Consider the following 21,592-nt stretch of genomic DNA (forward strand, 5'->3'; position numbering starts at 1 on the left):
CACTGGAGGAATTGGAGCTCAGAACCCTAAATAGCCAAGGTATACTGTAACTTGGGAAAAATGCAGAAAATTGAACAAAACCTGTGGTGTTTGTGGTACATGAACCTCCACAGAAGTTTTGAATGTGTGTTGCACTCAAAGCTCATCAGAGGCCATCATATGATGTGAAAGTGAATACGGTGGTGCCTCAACTTACGAAATTAATTCGTATTGGAACGGTGGCCGCATCTCAAAATTTTCATAAGTCAGATCACCATTTCCCATAGCAATGCATTGAAAACCATTTAATCCGTTCCAGCTGTTTTTCATTCTTATGTAGAGGCACCGTTCTTAAGTCGAAGCATTAGTTCCATTGGAACTAATGCAAAACCGGTTAATCCGTACTCTATCACTAGGGGGAGAATTTTTCTTCTTTTTACCTAAGATGAACTTAGGTCAAAAAAAGGGCAGGAAAGGAGTGGGGAGGGAAGACCTTCTAAACAGAACACCTTTAAAAACAAGCAGCTTTGAAACAAAACCAAGCATCTTTTAGCTTTAAAAAAGGGCAGGAGAACACCTTTTAAACAGAACACCTTTTAAAAAGTCACAGAATCCAGCAAGCATTATTCCAGCACAGAATTCTTCATCACAAAAAGAGAGCATAGAGGGAGAGAGAGATAAGACAATGGGAGAGAGAGATAAGACAATGGGAGAGAGATAAGACAATTAAATTTTAATTTAATATTACAGTCTACTTTTCACATTTTAAATCCACACTACAAGACCCATCAGGGCACAGAAACATAACCCTCCACCTAGCCCTACCCCCCACCCGGGCTGCAAAAATACTGTACAGTGTATGTACTCACCCAGAATAGGTAGTCTCTCTGTTTTAAAAAAAGTCAAAAATTTAAAAAGCCAAAAAAATACAGTCCGTACAGTACAGTACCAGGCAGTCTGAAGACTCTGTCCGTATCCACTCTCTAACTGCTCGGATGAGTGAGGTAGCAGACAAGCAGCCTCTTCGCTGGCCAATGATCAACTGAAAGTTCAAATTTCTTGCTTTCCCTGTCTCCCCCACGTTTTTTTCATAACTCAAAGCTCCGTTTGCAAGTTGAAGCAATATTTTGCGTCCAGAGCTTTTCATATCTCGAATTTTATGCAACTAGGGACATTCATAAGTCGAGGCTCCACTGTACATAAAATACCATGTTCGCCCGAAAGTAAGACAGGGTATTAGATTAATTTTTGCTCCAAAAAACACATTAGGGCTTATTTTCAGGGGTGTTTTATTTTATAGTCATATCTTCTTCTGGTTGCTGCCCAAGGGTGGAGTGCAGGGTTTCACTTAACTGGGGCTTATTTTGGGGGTAGGGCTTATATGATGAGCATCCTGAAAAATCATACAAGGCTTATTTTCAGGTTAGGTATTATTTTCAGAGAAACAGTAGGGATGTGAATCTCACCGCCATTTGTGGTTAGTGAAAAGCTGAAGGGGAGGGAAATCCCTCTTTTCCTCTAACTGAAATTTCTCTACACAGGATCCTTTCCCCAAGAAATTTAATGGACAGTCTTGCAGAATTTCTTGTAATTTTTGTTCCGAAAGAAGTGCCAAACTGTGCAGGATTGTTGCAATACAGAATGGTGCCTTTTCTGTACAGAATTCAGCTGGAAAGGGCAGAAGAAACTCCTGCATAGTGTGGCATGTCTCTACATAGGATTCATCATATATATATTTTTTTCTACAATGAAAGTTGGAGCTGTTGTTATTCTGTGTTTAATGAAACCAAAACTTTGGCTGGGTTTATGAGATATGAATGTTAGTAGAAGGCTTCATTGACAATACTAGAATTTCTTCTTTCGTACTGTTGTAGATGTGCAGTTAAAATACTATAATAATTATGTGCCATCACGTCAATCTGACTTATGGTAACACTTTTTCTGGGTTTACCATTTCTGGTGGCACTCTGGGATTGAGCAGCTTGGCCAAGGCTGAATTCATTGAGAATTGCTTCCAAGTAAATATGTAATAGATTGTAGCTGAACAAAATAAAAATTTAATCTAGAAAATTTGGTGAATTGAGTTGAGGGTGTATAATTCTGTAGCGTTCAGTGGTGCTGCGTTTGTATTACTGTTGTTGTTGCATTTGAGTTATTCAAATCTTTGCAATTTTTTTTCCACAATGCACATTTAAAAAGAGACCTGCACAGAATCTACAGAGTAGAAGGCATGCAGTACGAGGGATGCGAGATGTGTGTGTGTGTGTGTGTGTGTGTGTGCGTGAGAGAGAGAGAGATTGTTTTATTGGTCACTTATTCAATTTGTTACATTGAGAAAATGATGCGCATCTTATCTGTTCCACTGTCTCATTAAGTTAAATGAATTAATTTATGACCCAGCCATATCCGCTTCTTCACTCACAACAGTTTATGGCATTTGGCATTAATGTTACAATAGGTGCACTTGTTATTTGTCTGGCCATATACGCCACAATAACTCACAGAGGAAACACAGAAAATACATTAAAAATACATTAAAAAAAGAAAAACTAAGTAGGAAATTCTGGTAGCTCTCGTTCAAAAAAATAACTTTCCCAGCTATTGTACTGTAATGCTGCGGAAACAGTTCATAAGAATTGTAACACACAGCATCATTAGACTTCAAACCAGTGGTGGCTAGTGCCCAGTATAAGTGGTGGGGTGGAAAACATACTAGCCAATAGGATGTGGACCAAGGGTTGAGCCGAGGGCAAAAATATATACTGTACAGGTAGGTAAGCATATACATTTACACTCAGAGTCAGGCATTTAGTGAGCCACTAAGTCATCCCTACCCCATTCATTCCCTTTGCAACTAAGCCGAGGAACAGTAAAATACAACTTGCTCCCAATTAGAAATGTTTGTGTTGTTTTTTTTAACCTACTGCAGCTTCCCTCTCTCTTTCCTCTGACATTGTGTGATGCTGGGAGCTTAACAGGGGGAAGAACAGGCAGGACTGGGCTCTCTGGTGGGGACACACGCAGGAGTGAAGATATCCTGAACATTGAGGTGGGGCAGTGCTCTATCTCCTGTAATGGACCTTCCATTGCTACGTGAAAGCTCAACCTGCCGTCATGACATGAACACTGAAATGTTGGAAAGAGTACACCCCGAAGTTTCCTCTGGGTCTGTTATTGGTTAAGCAATAACACGTACACCTGGATAAGTTATCACAGACCCCTACTACTTTTGCACTTCATACATGCCTTTTTAATTATTATGCATGCATCCACTCACACAGAGATGAGCATCCATGTATATATGAGCGAGCACCTCACATTACCTTTGCCGTGCGTGAATATAATACTGGCTTGGAAACCTTGAAACATGCTTGACTTCCTTGCCATTTGGTTAAAGTCCAACAATAGTATGGGTCTCTTCTGCCAATAAAGACATTTTAAAATAGAAGACTGTCGTTGTTGTACACTGAACTGGCTCTGCTGCTAGCAATTTATGAGGGCAAAGCATTAATTATGTACAAGGCCTCATTGTGTTTGAGTACAATTAAGATAAAACAAGCAACATGATGGTACCTAATTACTCAGCCCTACTTAGGTCGATTTAAGTACAGGGTCATTTATCCTTCTATGTGGCCAGATATAAAGTCCATAATTCTGCCTAACTGCTTCATTTCCTTAGTGACAATTCAACCGTTTACTATCCGTGTAGATTAGCGTTGTTGTCTTCACTGATAAGGTAGAGCCCTGCTTTGATACCGTAGGTGAAATATTTCCTTCTGTTGGAAAACTTTCCCCAAAACAAGGCTTCTCTCTCTCTCTCTCTCTCTTTCCCCACAAGGATATTGACAGCTTCTGTCTCCCCCACCTGCCCCCGCCCCACCCCCTGGAAGTATAATTCTACGTAATATCAAGGGCCTTGCAAACTTTCCTAATAGGTCTGAGGTCAGTACTCCTCTTTTTTTTCTTTTATTTTTTAAAGACATTTAGCTTCTAAGTCAGACCTGGGCAAAGTGCGGCCTGAGGGCCACATATGTCTGGCCTGCCGATTGTTGCTCCAGTCTGATGTTCAAGCCCAGGTCAGACTGGATTTCTCTCACTGAACAAGATGAACATCAAAACCATTTATAGTTTTTCGTCTAAAGTTGACCAGTTGCTTATCTTTAACATACCGCAAAAAAACTCTTTAGTATTTGTGAAGATTAACAAGTTTAAAATGAAAACAATCATAACATCACTGTTTCATTTTATTTTTAAGTAAAGTTGGTTCGGCCCTCAGACAAAGTTCAGATATTTCATGTGCCCCCCCCCTATAGAAATTAATTGCCCACCCCTGTTCTAAGTGATAGATGTAATGCCTGCTCTTGGGAGTGTTTGGGTGAGTATTGTAATATCTGAGGTAACTTGCGCCTTTGTACTGAGCAGCAATCTGCTTTAATATGGAGTCATTCTAATACCACATTTGCTCACTCTTGTTGCCACCATTGGGCAAAAGCAGTCCTAGAATTCAGCCAGAAATGGAGCTGATTCACATTTAACTAACCATTTTCAGATGGAAGTCTGTGAATGAGGAGCCACCTCCTTCTGTAGTTTTTACCATTTATGCACATCTCCACTTCTTCCAGCCAGCTATGAATTCGGAACTGTATGTTGTAATCAGTTTCATCATCGCTGAAATCCCCTCGACTTACTCTAAGATTGTCCATGACTTAAGCTAATAAGCAAGACATTTTGCTCAACATCTGGTCTTAAATATGTATTACAGTATGAAAAACTTCTGGATCAAAGTAGAACCACTTACTTCTCTTTGCACACTATAAATAGGACCTGCTTCGCAGCTCAGATCTGAGGTCTTACAAGTTCATCTGTCTTGTAGAGAGCAGAACGTACAAAACTTTTCTATATAGCTATAAGTTCACTCCTTTGCTTTTAGTGTGACTTAGGGTGATAACATCTGTAAGAACAAACATTAACACACAGAGAGAGAAAGAGATTATTTGCTTTCTTTGGCTTTGCTCCTGTCATGGAAGCAGTAACTGGTGTTTCAGATCCAAGCACTAGAAAAAAACTAGAAGGTGAAATGAAAATCATATTGAAAAACAGAGGTTTGAGAGGACCCTGGGCACAGAACTTTTTGCCTCTTTTCCCTTGCACCACTTTTGACTCCTTTTTTATTTTTATAGCTGGTGAAAGCTTCTCATCTCCTAGCCAAGGCGTGGGGGAGGCAGCCTTGTGCAATTCTGATCTGAATACCCACCCTCCCGCCCCAAGTTTCGGTAGCAAAAACTTATCCAATGAGGCACTTCTCTGGCGATCTGACAGCTGACATGAACGGCAGTGATGAGGGGAGTTTTCTTCTCATTGTTCTGCCCACTTTCAAAGTCTCACCTGGCTGGTTGTCAGCCGCCAGTGGCACCTTTCAGGAAGGTTGTTTGGGGGCCGCTTTTACTTTGTGAACGAGCTCCAGCAGTGCCTTCGTTTCAAACAGTCAGACAGTCTTAAATGTTCTCTCGCAAGCAGCTGAGTCTTTGAGTCAGATGTCCTGATAATGAAACGGTTTGTCCTGATGAGGAAATGGTGTCTCTTTGGAAACTGATCCTGTCTGTTTCCCACATACAGTGGTGCCTCGCAAGACGATTGCCTCGTGGGACGAAAAACCCGCAAGACGATTGGTTTTTGTGATCACTATTGTGCCTCGCAAGACGGTTTCTTCTATGGCCATGCTTTACAAGATGGGTGTGGTTTTTCCCCCCGAAATTAATGCCTCACAAGACGAATAAATTTCATTCGTCTTGTGAGGTTCCCATAGAGAACCTCACAAGATGATTTTTTTTTTTTTTGGCACCACTGCAATTTTTTTAATAATGTGCATACACTTCGAGGGGGGAAAAGTCTGTGGGAAGTCTGTTTTTCCTCTCTCTCGAGTATGCAAATCTGATGGTACACTTCATTTTTAGCCGGTCTTTGTTTTAAAATGGTGTGTGTGTGTTTAAAAAACACCTAATGCTTGGTGCTGAGTTGTACAGGAAAGGAATTATTTTAAATGTCTACTTGAGGACATGTTGAGAAAACAGGAAAAAACATAGCGCTGAATTTATAACAGTTTGCTGTAACGACTAGTACAACTTAAACGGGTTTGCCATCTTTTTGAGATGGAACATGCTGTCCTAAACCACTTTTCAGTTAAGAACAACAAAATTAAGAGAGATAGTGTTTATTTCTATGGAGTTTTGGGTCTTCTTTAAAATGCATGTTAGCTCTTTTGTCATGTGTGAAGTAAGGCGAGAAGAAAGTTTTGTAAAGGGGAAGACAGTTCAATCATCCTAAGGCAAAGGAAGGCTTGCGCTTCCTCAGCAAAACAAGGAACAAATCAATGCCACTTAGTGAGAACCCAAAATTTAAATTGTGTAACCACAAAACAATTGTAATCACAACTCCAGTACACCACTAATTTTGTGAAATTCGTTTGTACAAACATGAGATATGAGACTGAACCACAGTTTAGACAACTAGAACCAAGTTAATCACATGAAACCGAACTATGATAACAAACGTATACAAGGCAGAAGAAAACTCAGCCACTTAAAGGAAGAACAGGGAGCAAATCAAGTCTCCAGGTCAAGGCCTGTTTTTTACAGCATCTTTTTCGGAAGTAGGCGTTCCGCCAAGTATCGAAAGTGGAAGCAAATGCTTACATAAGAAGGAGGCCCATGAAGTCAAATCCAAGGCCAATCTACTCTGACATCCTGTTTGCCACAGTTGCCAACCAGAGATGGGAAGCTCACAAGTAGGATGGCGAAGAGGAAGTCATCTCTCTCTCTCTCAGTGTTACTCCCTGTCAACTGGTATTCAGAGCATACCGCTTCTAATCCACAAAGGCAGCTTACAGCCACTGGGACTAGATCCCTCATAGCTCTATCCTACACTCTGATCTCCTTCTCATGGCTGCCCCAGAGAAAGGGAGCCTAGGGGGACAGGCTGAACTACCTCATGAGTTAGTAGTGCTACTTAATCGTGTGCCATCACGTCAGTTCTCTTTCTCTGGGGTTGCCCTGGTACCGTGTAGCTTCCCTGAGGCTACACAGGTTGGCTCTTCTCCTGGGAGGCTCAGTGGGAAATTGAACTCCTGACCTCTGTCACTGCAGCCACAGGTCAACTCACTAACCCCCCCCCCCCCAAATACTGCTACCTATGTCCAAACTGAGCCAGTGAGCAGAGTTCTTGGGACTACCTGCCAGAATCCCTCCAGCTAGCAAGTCATTTCTCTCAGGTCTTCAGATCGTCCAGAATGAAGAGTGCTGAGGTTTAGAAAGGAAGGTTTTTTTACAAGAAGAATCACAGATTCTAACCCAGTCTCCTATTTTCCCATCTGCCACAGTTTCATAATAATAGTATGCCACTCCAGAACTGTGGAGGAGGAGGAGTTTGATGCTGTGGGCTGACTTGCCTGTCTTTTAGAACTGCAGAGCTGGAAGGGACCCTAGGGGTCATCAAGTCCAACCCCTGTCAAGGAGGCACCATGGAGAATGAAACTCCCAACCTCTGGCTCCACAGCCAGAGACCTAAATCACTGAGCTTTCCAGTCAGCTAATAATCTTAGAACTGCAGAGCTGGAAGGGACCCTATGGATTATCAAGTCCAGCCCATGTCAAGGGGGCCCAGTGGGGGGGAATCAGACTCCCAAATTTTGGTTCAGCAGCCAGATACCAAAACCACTGAGCTATTTAGCAGAGAAGTGTATGTTTTGAGGTTAATGTTTCCAGATTCATTCAGGGCATTCTGTGGAAGCCTCCTTCCTGCAAGGCGCTAGTTGCTTCACTGCCATATTAGGATGAGACCCTTGTTCACTTAAAGTAGTAATAAAATAACTAATTCCAAAAGATACGCCTTTAGGCAAGAATGCTTTAAAGTGCTGTTCATAATTTTCCCATGCCAACATCAGATAGAAGCCTATAAACTATTTCAAAACATGCAAAATGTCTGATAGCATTTCAGCCAGAGAAAATAGTTCTGGAAATCTTGCCAGCTTATAGCTTCTAAGCTTAACAGAAGGTTCCAAGTGAAATGCTACGTGAATGTGATCCTTTTACCCTCTAATACAGCGGTCCCCAACCTTTTTAACCCTGCGGACCAGTTGGGGAAGGCGGGACCCCCCCACACGCTCATGCGCATGTGTGAAGGAGCGGAAGGGGGCTCGTCCTGGTGTGGTGGGGGGGAAAGGTCTGTCTCTGCAGCCTGGTCGGGTTCAGGCCACGGGCCACAGACCAGGGTTTGGTGACTTCTGCTCTAACAGAGACAGGAGTCAACCTTGTTAACAGGAACTATTGTGAAATTATCCCGGATGCATTTTGTCGATTCTGTCCTTTTTTCCTGGATACTTTAATAGGCAAAGAAAAATGACCATTGTGAAGTGGCAGATATCATATAACTACCCAAGAATGGAACACACTGCCACATATAGCTTCCTTTTGAATAGATATTGTGAGGTTTTTTTTCCTTGTACTTTCCATATGAGTAAGTGGGTATAAAAGGAGGTATTTGTGGAAAGGTGTAAAAGATTGTGCTGGTTTTGTCTTGGAATTTGGATGGGTTAATGTAGGTGTGACTGCTCTTGACTCATTTGCATTGTTTTTAAAATAGACCACCCCTGTTTTATCTGAAGAGTTACAGGGGCAAATCATAGAATAATGGAATTGGAAAGGGCTTCTAAGGCCATTGAGTCCAACCCTGTGCTCAGTGTCGGAATACATATCAAAGGTGGTTGTCTGTCAGGTGGTTGTCTATGGTTGTCAACATCTTGAAGGCCTCTGATGTTGGAGCACACCACCTCTTGAGGAAATTGGTTCCATTGCCAAACTAGCTGTCACAGTTAGAAAGTTTTTCCTGATGTTCAACTGAAATTTGACTTCTTGTAACATGAGCCCAAATCAGATGTGATATTTTCTCTTTCTACATACATTTCATTTGCAACAGAGAGCCATGAGTCTATGATCTTCTGCAATCTGTATGCTTCGCTTGCGCGTAAATGGCAAGAGGAAAACCCTGCAAGGTTTGAATGACCTTGAATGAATTGTATATAGATCTCAGTGAAATGCAAAAAGTGATAGGTCTGCCTTGACTGGGCTGGGGAACAAAGTGCAAGTGAGATGAATTAGTTTCAGAATAGTTTGTATAACACTAAGATACATGCAAATCAGATGCAAATGAGAAATGAAATAGAATTACAAAAGATTTAGCCCAGATGGGCAAGACTGTGTCCGGGTGACCTGTGTGCTGGGGTTGCTGCCCAAGTTCTGAGTGTGGAAGGACAACTTCAGGTCTCCGATCTCTTTCCTTATCATTCCTTTATTTAAATCCAACTTGATTGGACAGGCCTGTCCAGCTTAAAGTGGACGACACTTTCAAAAGGAAGACATTGCTTTGGCAGTCTTTCAAAGAGAGGACTGCCCTCCCTAACAGAGGATACATGACCTCTCCGAAATAGAGACACACAATTGTGCCCATCTTGGCTATCACAAATCCTTTAAAGCCGTTTGGTTTGGCAAACCATCAGATAAAATTGTGCTAGAAGAGAGTCAAGAGTCGTCAACCACATCTGTCTCCAGTCCCTTGTAATACATCCCCTTTTCTCCACTTTGCCCTGAAAAAAGGACCATACACAACTACATGCAGGAGGTAGGTTTTTGGGTGGCACAGAATGCTGGGACATGAGAGCTCTCTGGCCTAATTCTTTCTTTGGGGAACTGCCATAGCTCTCTCGGTTGAGTCTTGCAGGCTAGAGTCCTTCAGACCCAACATGAATGAGGAACAGCTGGATCCTGGTAACCCTGGACCTCCCGAGTGTCTCTGTACCCTATCCTGATCCTCCTGCCTCTCCCAACAAAGGAGGCTGTGAGAGCCAGAGCGGGGATAGCCCATCCCAACCACAAGAATGCAACAAAGTAAAAGACAAGCTCCACTAGAAGCCCAGAGACAAAAGTGTTTGGCTGCAGGAAAGGACTTCTTGGAAGTTAAGAAGCTTCTTCAGGAATAAGGAGCCTCTTTCAGGAAAAGATTTTCCTCCTCAGGATATTAGCGGGCCAGATATCTGCTCAGAATGGGGCTCCGGCCACCCAGCCAGGAAAACATCAGCTTGGTATTGTGAGTTTGGTGGCGACAGAGTCTCTTCTAGTTCCTGATCTCGCCTGCCATGTATCTTGATGGTTGTTGCTGATTCCGTGGCTAGCGGCGACTTTTGGGGCTGGCTGGACTAATGCTTCTTGGACTCTGCAGTGTGATGGGCTTAGCATGTCCTTGGGATTCTTCTTGGACTTTAGCATTGATCACACCGAGTTTGTACCCATGTTCAGAAAGTGAAACACGAATCGCTACGTTCTTTAAACAAAAGCAAAGACCAAGAGGTGGTCATCTTGTTTCGTAGCTGCAGAGAAGCGATCCAAATGGAAGCTTGTGCATGTTAGGATTACATGGTAAATTTTTTGGCAGATCATCAAAATGGCAATGACTCCTGTGAGGAAAAGGAAGGAGAAAACGGAAAGCAGAAACAGCTGCTAGCCCTGGCAGGGTGCCGCTGCAGAGCACAGGGGCAGGAAAAATGCCAACACATGTTTCAGCTGCCTGAGTAATGCATCGGTAGTGTGTAAACTCTTCTCCAGTGGTTGGCCCGTACCATCTGCCACAGAGATTTGCTGTATTCTCCATGGGAAACGCTGCAAGATTTTGAGTGAATGAGATGGCCTGGTTAAGAGGCGTAGACCAAAGAGGAAAGGGGCATTTTCTGTCTGTGCAGCTGCACAGCTTTTGTAATAAACCGTTCCCCAGCTGTTGACCTCTTTCACCGGCTCTGCACTTTTCTGATGTAAGCCTGCTGAAGAGTCAGAGAGTTTGGGCAGGGCATTTGGCAGATCTAGGTGGACTCGGGGCACACCTTACCCATCTTCAGTGAACAGCTTGTAAACGGATACGTACTTTGGTCACCTCTGTTTTCATGTAGAACTTACACTCCATTTTGCCCCAGTTTTTGGACTTTGGCATCACTATCTTATCACTCAATTCTATACATGCTTGACATAAATCCAACTGAGTTAAATATAGCTAACTCCCAGATTACTGAGTATAAGATATCCGCCTTAGATTTACACACACATTATGACAGTTTATTCAGAATTTTAAACTTTTGTATGTGGGGGGGTGAGGGGTTGTGGACCACTGGCTGAACTTTCTCTTTTATCTTAATGTCCCCTCCCCACCCCTGCAAAGTCAAACCGAAACACCTCTTTCAAAGGGCCAGCCTATGCTACGTTGTGCTGCAATGGAAAGGCGCCCATTCCTCCTTTCTACGAACTTGTTCTGAAGAAAGATTAGGTATTTGCAGCCAGAAGAATAACTTTTTTTAAAATGCAACCTTATACATGTTGTTTCACAACTCCACTAAACTCTGCATGGGAGTGTCAGAAAAATACTTTTCAATAGCCACATTAATCAAGAAATGCATTAATAATAGCCACCCAATTTGTGGGAACCGTTTGGGGCAAATTGTGTGTAACAGTGACAGGCGCTGTTCTGTGGCACGAACTTTCAAAAATTAGAAGCATAATATTTATCTCTTGTCTTACTGAGGCAGTGGGATGGGGTTTTGTGGAGTGTGTCTGTGTGAGTGAGTGTTTAAGGCTGGAAATACAAACCTACTTGCGAGGAACTCTTGTTGAACACATTTGTCAGATAAATAAATGCCCACAAACCTAACACACAGCTTCTCCCCCCCCCCCAGTAGTACAGAAACATTTGACAGATTCCCTGTATTTGTTGGGAGTCTTTCTTAACAGCTGCATCCTTGGTTCAAACTGTTCAGACTCAATTCATTTATGAAATTCTCATAAAGAATCCTTCAATTTTTCTGACAGACGCCTTGTATACACAGATAATAAAATTCATGTAATCATAGGCACTCGTACTTGGAATAAGCCCCATTAAAATTAATGGCACTTACTTCTAAGCAAACATGGATAGGACTGGGCACGGTGCTGCATACTCTTGACTCCAGTCTGACGATAATTTTATTATGTCTATTTAGAAAGAAGAATTGTAGTTGTCAGAAATAGTATCCATTGGAGTCAATTATTTGTTTACTGTCATAAATCTCTCTTGAGGCTCCTGACTGTTACAAGAAAAAAGCTCAGTGGATTAGAGGTGATAGAACGCATGTGAAAATGCTCTTGGAGTCCCGACAGAGCTTTATATATACGTGTTTAGTTTTCCATATTCAAAGTTAAATGGAGCAAATGTAACTTTGAAAAATAACAAGTAGCTATAATTCCTAGGTTGTTTGTGACTCTTATTTAAGGTTTAGTGGAGGTTCCATATAGAGAACGTGTGTTGGTAAATTTTGTCCTCCACAAATTAGTCTAATGTTTCCAGTTTGCCGAAACAAAATGAAACACTGAACTGCTTTCCCCTTGGCATTTTGCTTGCTTTGGCAAGCGAGGATTGCCCCCTGCCCGCTCCATCGCTTCAGCCTACCTCCTGCTGCTGTCATCCAGGATACCCTGATCCCCAGGTGCCATCCTCAGAGGCAGCAGCCCTGGCAGAGAAGCCCGGCTGCTGCCTCAGAGCATGCGCCAGCCACCCAGCGCCAGCCTTCCATGACAACCATGTGGAGAGACTGCAACCCGGCTCCTCTGTCTGACTTCTCTGGCACTGCCATCGCTTTTCCGGGCCACTTGGGAAGGCAGCAATAACAGCAATAGCTGTGGCCCCGGCAATGCTGGCAGCAAGCAGGCCGGGCAACAGTGGCAGTGGGGGACGGGCGGGCTGACATTGGCCCAAACCACCATGAACTGGTGGGCATTTTCTGAGTCATTTGTGGTTAGCCGCAAACAGTGAATAATCACGAACCACAATTTTTCTGGTTTGTGCCCATCTCTAGTTAGGAAGAGTTAGTAGAGGAGAGGAAGTGAAAGGGAAGACTTGAGTGGGTAGGACTCAGAAGGAGGCTTGAAAAGAAGACCACAAATAAGCAAGATATCACAAAATAGTAGAGCAGTAAATACGGGCAAGAGCATTTTCTATGACAGGGAACAACAGTTATCTAACTAATTTACAGGGCAGTCACTATGTTAGCTTCTTGCTGCCCATTGAAGGCTAACAAGTTTTATTCGGCATGACCTCTTGTGGACCACAGCACATTTCTTCAGATATATGGAAAGTAGCCCACATGACCAAACAGTTATGCAATAGTAGTGGATGTGGATCTTTGTGTGAAGGGGAGGATATAGCAGAAATGAAAAAGGTACCAGCGTTGTGATGGTATAATGATCAATCATGGTCATACGGTACTCACTGAGAGATGACAAGTCCAGATCTTAACAGAAGCTGTTAAGAGTGATTGAAAGATCCTTAGTGGTTGACAAGCCTGTCCAGATAAACAGATTATGCTGGAGTGATAGAAGAATTTAGCCAGTAGATCCAAAATGATCCCTATTTTTTAAATTACATGCATGCTACAACATGTCAATATTTATTGCTGTTAATTTTTAAACTCCATTTGTTAAATATTTCCTGCACAATCCTGGCAACATTAGCCACTTTGAAATCAATGGGATTAGATAGATTTACAGTGCAAATTTACATGTTTATTGAGATTTTTAATGTTTGTTTGTTTGAATTTCAGTGGTACCTTCTTGTTGTAGTGTGAAACAACATTGCATAGATTACATGATGGAGATAAACTGGATCATACAACTGCTGCTGTTCTTAGCCCTTAGCTTGGTGAGTCTGCCCTCCCTCTCCAGTTGATATAATACAGTAGAGATGGGCATAGAAAATATATTTACATGTTTCAATGCTACCATGCTTGTTGTTTATTTAAATTATTTTTATGCTGCCTTTCTTCCCATAAAAATACTTATAAATACCATATTTAAAAAAATAATTAAATGTATATTAAGATTTAAAATTAAGTTTAAAAATAATTTTAAATCTTTTAAAAACCTGTAAGTTAAAAACCAACATTCCTGAGATAAATTACGGCTTGTGTTGATTATTACCTTGATGGTTGCTTGATTTTATATCACGTTTTGTGGGAATAACCAATATGCTCACTTTTATCGGGCAGTGCATCAGACATTCTGGCTCATTGGTAAACTCATTGATTTCCATGAAGGAAGTTCCAAATTCAATTGTCTGACACATCCTGGTAGGGCTGGGAGGACTTTTGTCTGAAATCCTGGAGCACTGCTGACAATCTGAGTCAAGTTACTTGATCAAGATTGAACATGGGTTAATGTCTTGATGTGGCATCTTTTGTCCTTAAATTAATGCACGTGGTGGAGAAGCATAGGTGATGGCTGGAAACTGATTTCCTCCATCTAAGATGGCACCTGCTCCCAGCAGCTTCTGAAATGACTATGAATATCTTGAGTATTTATGATTTCATGGTTGCCAATGTATATGACTTCCCTTTGATGAAGACTGGAACAATTATACACCATCACTCCATGGGCAGTTGCTGTGGCCAGTTCAACTTCTTGTTACCACGCTTTTGTTAATGGGAATCTCTGTACTTAAGCTATGCGAGTCCCATCGATTACATGGATACAGTCTTCCAGAGGGGCTACATTTAGTGCCTTTCCAGCTTAGCGGAACTTGCCTGACCAGTCATCCAGCTTGCATGGGCTTCAAGATCTCAGGATCACATTCATGCCATAATGAGGCAACAGGATAGGGCTTTGTGAAGGGTATCTCAGTTTTTGTCCAGTTCCTTGTATTAAAATGTCTTGGGATTTTTAACATTCTCTCCCTGTAACCTAGACATCTTGTTTTAATCATCCAGAGTAGCAGATATTAGTTCATCTAAACCAGAGATAGATAATCTCCGGTGGTCTGGGAGCTCCACCTGTCCATACTTAGAGCTAGAAAGGCTACATTCGGTTACATCACTGGTTCTTAACCTTTGTTACTCAGATATTTTTGGACTGCAACTCCCAGAAGCCTTCACCATCAGCTCTGCTGGCTGGGGTTTCTGGGAGTTGCAGTTCAAAAACACCTGAGTAACAAAGGTTAAGAACCGCTGGCTTACATGACCCTCATAGCTCGAAAAATAACCTTGCAAACTTTTGGAGGAGGTACAAGAGAAATCTCCTTCTGCCTTCTACTGCCTAACAATATAAGACATATTATTTTTTTTAAAAATGGGATGTGTAAAAGACCCCAAGCATGTTGGAGGCCCATAAAAATATGGCAAATTTGATTTCTGTGACCCCAGAGACTACAAGGACACTTTTTGAGGCAAAAAAAAAAAAAGATTTTCAAAAAGCTGAAATTTTGGGAAGTGGATTGGGGCTACAGGCCAAAGCTTGCCCACCCCTGAAGTGATCAATTAATATATTTTATGTTCCATCTCTCTTGACAACTGCATAATGAATTTCTGTTCAGGTATTCGTTGCAGCCATTCCGGAAGAGAAAGGGAATTTTACTGACGAAATGTATCTCAAGGCTGACAAGAATGTGACCGATGACCTCCATGCATTGGGTGTAACTACGTACAAAATCATGACAGCACAATATGAATGTTACCAGAAAATCGCACAAGCTTCTCCACGCAACTATGACGGTAAATCCTACTCCCTCTGCCGTTGTGTGTGTGTGTGTGTTTGTGTGTGGGTTTTTGTTTTGTTTTTGTTTTTTACTAGATACGCCATTATTCTCACAAACAAGCTTATCCTTTGTGGAATGCTATATAAACTAATGTACTTCTTGTAAACAGAGTCAAGGAGTATAAGAGATCAGGTGGCTCTGCTCCTTGCTGATCTACGCAACTCACAGTGCAGTTTTTCGCCTTTAAAGCCCTCAATAGCTAGGGCCCTGCATGCCTGAGGAAACTCTTTATATCATAGGTGGTTTTAGGGTGACCTTATACCGTATGTTGGCCCAAGGCCCTACTGCTCATTCTGAGAATCTGCAATAGGGCTTGGATTTTATTTGTTTGTTTGTTTGTTTGTTTGTTTGTTTAAACCCATCATGGTACTCATCCTCTAACCCCTCTCCATTCAGGCAGTTCAGCATAGTTCCTTCCTTGCACATTCTCTGTTGTTTTCTGAAGATTGTTCTATGTCTCCCAGCCAAAGGATGCCTGAAGGTAAATTTGGCCAGTATTCCACTGACATAGTTCAGGCTGACCTTAATGACTGAGTAGCTACATTTGCAAAGATCTTGCTTACAGAGGGCCAGTAAGAAAACAAAGTAAGTTTAATTTCCAAACTGTGGAAGACGTGCAGAGCTTCTGTTGCAACCATTAGATATTTTCAGCACTTAACACATTCTCTCTTCCCATGACCAAATAGCCAGAGTTCAGGAACTCAGTTGTAGCGAATGGTGAGTAACTAATGAGCCACCATTCACATTGTTGGGCCTAACATTCTTCCAAAATCGGACATAAACTAAATCACCAAGAAGACTCTGGCCATTCTAGGTAACATACGGGTTGATCCCCAGAAGTGTGCCGAATAAAACTGGGGCAATGTTTCGGATGTGCTGATGTTTTCCATCTTCTTTATTCTGAGGCTTAAATAGTTGCTTTGAAAAATGATATTGAGTTTTTAATTATATTTTCAATTTTTTCTGTACATATCTTTGAATATTTTTAGACCGAGAAGCCAGTCAAAATCAGCGGTGGATCAATTAGTGGGTCACAAATAGTACTCTAATTATTCTGTGGGAAATATTTAAAAGAATTTTGCTTCTGAACTGTTCAAAATTACCAGAGCCAATATCTTTTTAAGTGAGCTCAGGCTATTGTATTTATTTATTGCTCTCATTTGTTGTCTATCCCTCCTTCGGTGTACTCTTTGCAGGACATGACGTAACTTGCACTAATATGAAATAGGGTAAAATTAAAACACAGGACAAAATGAAATATTAAAACAGTATTGTTGTTGAATCAGATATGGAACTGGTCTAAAGCCTGTTTGATGGGTATATCATTAGCAACAAACTGGAACTATTTTCTTTTCCTGGATGTGTACAAAAAAACAGATGCCCTGGATAAAGGTTCAAGTGAAAAACAGGTTGGGATTTGAAAACAGTTGCCTGTTTATTGGATTCCATCCAAACTTTTATTTCCTGAAACAAAAGGGGACTTTTGGTCAGAGAAAGGATTTCTCTAAAAGTACACACTTTTAGAGGGGACGTGGTGGTGCTGTGGGCTAAACCGCAGAAGCCTGTGCTGCAGGGTCAGAAGACCAAGCAGTTGTAAGATCGAATCCACGCGACGGAGTGAGCGCCTGTTGCTTGTCCCAGCTCCCGCCAACCTAGCGGTTCGAAAGCATGCAAATGCGAGTAGATAAATAGGTACCATCTTGGTGGGAAGGTAAACAGCGTTCCGTGTCTAAATCACACTGGCCATGTGACCACGGTAAGATTGTCTTCAGACAAAACGCTGGCTCTATGGCTTGAAGAGCGGGATGAGCGCCGCCCCCTAGAGTCGGACACAACTGGACAAAAATTGTCAAGGGGAACCTTTACCTTTACCTTTACCTTTTACACACTTTTACCCGGTCCTTGAAGAACAGGTACAGATGACTCTATCATGTCTTCTCTCTTTGTGCAGAACCTCACTGCAACAGCACCTGGGACGGCTGGTTGTGCTGGGATGATGTTGCTGCCGGTAAAACAGCAGTGCAGAATTGCCCTGATTATTTTCAGGACTTCGACCCATCAGGTAAATCTTGTTTTTCTATTTAATAGCAATCTGAGCAGTCCTCAAAGAGGCATCTCCAATGTTGAAATTACATGAGGGCTGACACAATGGGTAGTACGTACAAAAGCTACCCTTCTCGTCATTTTGTTTCGTCACTGACACTAAAAGTGGGTTTTTTCATCTCGTGTTGACACTTCTAAATCTTGCAGTAGGCATCCTTCAGTCTCAAGAGATTATGGTAATGTGGTCTGAATAGATGTCTTGGAGCAGCATCTAGTGTGGTTGAGGAGGTCAACTCAAGAGTGACAATCCTTTCCACACTGAAGACAAATACAATCTACCGTATTTTTTGCTCCATAAGACACACTTTTCCATAAGACGCACCAATTTTTTAGGAGAAGAAAACAGGAAAATATAATCTGTTTTCTTCGCTCCATAAGACGCACAGACTTTCCACCCCCCTGTTTTGTGGGGGGAAAGTGTGTCTTATGGTGCGAAAAATACGGTAAATCTTGATGTTTTGGATAAATCATTGGACTAGAGCTCAAGAGATCTAGGTTCAAATTTGTGCGCTGCATGGAATGTCTAAAGAACAACAATCATAAAACACTACTTGACAGAACCTGACAACAGAACAGCTTACAATTGTAAGCACCTGATAGAAGTCAACAATGTCTTTGTCTTCCTTGGGATGGATACAAATGATCTCCTTCAGACCTAATGATGATGTAAATGGATAGAAATGAGATGATATGAAGGAACAGGACACATTTGGAATGTCAATTCTGAAATCAAAGATGGCTCATGGACTGAGTGGGTGGGAGCATCTCCCCAAAATGTTAGAGTGAGTCATCTCATCCCTGCTCAGTGCACAAATTAACGTGGTCTGAAACCATTTAAAAATTGTGTTCGATTAAGATATTTTGATGTCCTTAGCAGTTATATAAACAATTGGTGATAGAAAGCTAGCTATGTTATAGCCAGTCTCAGTCTGTTACTACACAATAAACTAGTGTGAGATTTGCTGTGATTATAGTAAGGGTCAATTCAAAGTATTTTCTTTCTGATCACATGACTCGTAGGCCAATTTGAATCAGTTCAGCCCTTTGTATTCCCAGTGTGCCTTTTTTTCTCTCTGCCACTGGGACCTTCTACTTTTTTGAAACTGGAATGATTTAAATGGACTTCCCCCATGTGATCAGTTGGTTCATTCTTGTAAAGAGGGGGATGGGGCAGCATGTCTGTCGGCAGTGTTTCAGTGATATAGGCAGTTAGGTTGTGATTGTGAGAACATACAAAGCCATGTTATTTTCCCCTGATCATCATCCATTTTTTTTTACATATATGAGATTAGCACTAGATCACCTTATCACTTTATCTCTAGAATAGATATGCGGTACTAGTTGACAGATTGGGAGGAGGTATGGACAAATGAAAGAACTATAAATATGGGGAAATGAGACACACTAACATGAATTCAGCACATAACAATGCAACTTCCTGCTACAGCATACATACCAGGTACCAACAACGATCACCATGGATTTCCTTCCATAGATTGACACTGTCATGGTTGGGTTAGCAATTGGCATAATTTTGTGTGTGTGTTTAATGTGCAAAGCTTTTAGTTACGCATTTTAAAGATGTATGCTCTTTATTTTGTTTTTTAAATGTACCTTTTCAGGCTGTAGTATTTTGAATTTTTAGGATTTATACTCCTGTAATTTTGAATTCTGACTGAAGTATTTGCCTGGAACTTAAGTTTAGTTTTTATGTATTTTTAAGCATTTGTGCCTGCAGTTTTTTCATAGCTGTAAATCCTTTGGATGTTTCGAATATTTGTTATTAGAGGTGGGCACAAATTGGAAAAAAATGGCAATTCATTTTGATTTGTGATTTGTCAAGGTCGACAAATTACAAATACATTTCTTTTTCTGATAACAAATCAAGCTTCTCTGCAATTTTGGTGTCCCTGGGGGACGGCACTTTATAGCCCAACAAATCAATGAATAAAAAATTGGTTAAAATTCATTGATTTGTATTTGCTGGGGGCCATTCATTCAGAAAAATACAAATTGACAAATTAGTGAATTTTGACATTTTGCAGTTTGTTTTTTAATTCCTGCCCATCTCTATTTGTAATTTTATTTTTTATTTTTGCATGTGGAAAGTACATGCAATGGAGATGGATAAAGCTTTTAGAATTAGACAAGCTGATGTTACCTGGAATTGCTGCAGCAGTAAAAAGTCTTATAGCTTTATACTCAAATGAATATTGATATGATTGGTAATGAACTGTTTCATTTAAGAATTAATCCAAAATGGGATGAATGCCAGCAATAACAAAGGCTTCTGATTTTTAGCCCCCTAGAGGTCTTTAAAGTTCTCTAGGGCTCTTAGGGACATGTTCTTGCATTAGAACCTCTGACCTAGCATAGGCATATTAGGTGGAGAAGGCCTTCATCATTTTCCTTGAAATTTTCAGTGACTTTGTTGTCAGCAGTGAAGACTGCTGGAGCAAAAATACTTTGAATAGTTCACTTGCCCATGCATTTCCTACTTGCATTTCTAAATAGCCATTCTAACACATGGCCCAACTAGGCAGGTCCTTTAGATCTCCCATAGTTTTGATGGCACTGGACAACCTTAACATTGCAAGGGTGCCACATTGTGAAGAAAAGGTACCTTCAGGAGAGAGTATGAGCTGGGCATGGATAAAAGTATGGAAAGGGGTTGTATGGGGGAGGGCAGTATGAATTAGCACAGCTGTAAAGGAAATTTCCTGATGGGTAATAAGGAACTGAGCAAGAGGACCAAGGAGGAGGTAGTTGAGCATTGCAGAAATGGGGAACAGGAACACCTTAACTAACCACTTGTGGCAGGGTCCCATGTGAACGAGTTCCCACCACTCTCACAACATACAGGCAATAGTGATCCAGCCTGACCATGATCCATGCCCAAGCTGGACCTTTTTTTGGGAGCAGAGCTGGGGCAGCCCCTACATGAACAGAACAGTAGCTTTAAAGGATCCTTTCAAATACAATCAGACACAATCCTTTTTCATTCTCTGATTGTTGCCCATCAGAGTACCTGACAGTCTCCAGTTTGGCATCTCCAGTGCAGGCAGCAAATACAGGAAACTCATCAGGCTCCGCACTTGATTGGTGGACCTTGTTTGGGTTGGAGGGTCACATGATGAGCTGGCTAGGACTAGTTTGTTTATATAAGCCATCAGTATGTTGGTTCCCAACCTTGGGATCTTAGACGTTCTTGGGCATCCATTCCCAGAAATCCTGGGCAGCACAGCTAGTGGTGAAGGCTTCTAGACGTTCTTGGACATAGAACATCTGGGGATCCAGGGTTGGGAACCACTGCTTCATTATCTCCTTTGGTAGTTCTGAGAAGTGCCAACTGATGGTCAAAATTGTTATTGGATCAGAAATAAGATAGGGAACAAGTACAACTAAGCAGTTGGAGTCAAGCTTTTTAAAATGCTTTGGGGACTCTAGGTGGGGGAGCCACCCAAAGCTGACTGATTTGAGATTTTAGTAACATTGATTTCTCAGGCTGTCATCTAAGATCATAGCCTGACCAGAATACTAGCAGACATAACAGTATGATTTCAGCCTGAAGCTTTTACACTGTGCACACGGGAGTTTGCTTGGGGCGTTGAAGTCCGTATGGCAATAGAGAGTTTCCATTTTCTTTAAAAAGTTGTTCCAGGCATAATCCAACATGCCATCTTCTCAGTGTTTTGTTATATCTTGAACTATTGTTTTCATTGTATATTGCTGTAAAACTGTTACTATATATTAAATGTTTTTATCTTGTCTGTTGTGAGCCGCCCGGAGTAGACAATGTCTAGATGGGCGGCATATAAGCTGAATGAATGAATGAATGAATGAATGAATGAATGAATGA

The 21,592-nt window shown here is 41.5% G+C and overlaps 1 protein-coding gene across 1 annotated transcript in view; it reads left to right on the forward strand.

Moving 5' to 3' along the window:
* Positions 1–21,592, forward strand: part of CALCRL (calcitonin receptor like receptor) — a 102,810-nt gene that overhangs the window by 42,419 nt on the left and 38,799 nt on the right. Inside the window, exons 2-4 of the mRNA XM_072981269.2 lie at positions 13,646–13,743; positions 15,409–15,586; positions 17,582–17,692. Coding sequence (XP_072837370.2) covers positions 13,690–13,743; positions 15,409–15,586; positions 17,582–17,692 — 343 coding nt within the window. The 5' untranslated portion in view covers positions 13,646–13,689. The remainder of the gene's footprint in view (positions 1–13,645; positions 13,744–15,408; positions 15,587–17,581; positions 17,693–21,592) is intronic.

This window comes from Pogona vitticeps, chromosome 1, assembly GCF_051106095.1.
Source record: "Pogona vitticeps strain Pit_001003342236 chromosome 1, PviZW2.1, whole genome shotgun sequence".
Taxonomy (NCBI): Eukaryota; Metazoa; Chordata; class Lepidosauria; order Squamata; family Agamidae; genus Pogona; species Pogona vitticeps.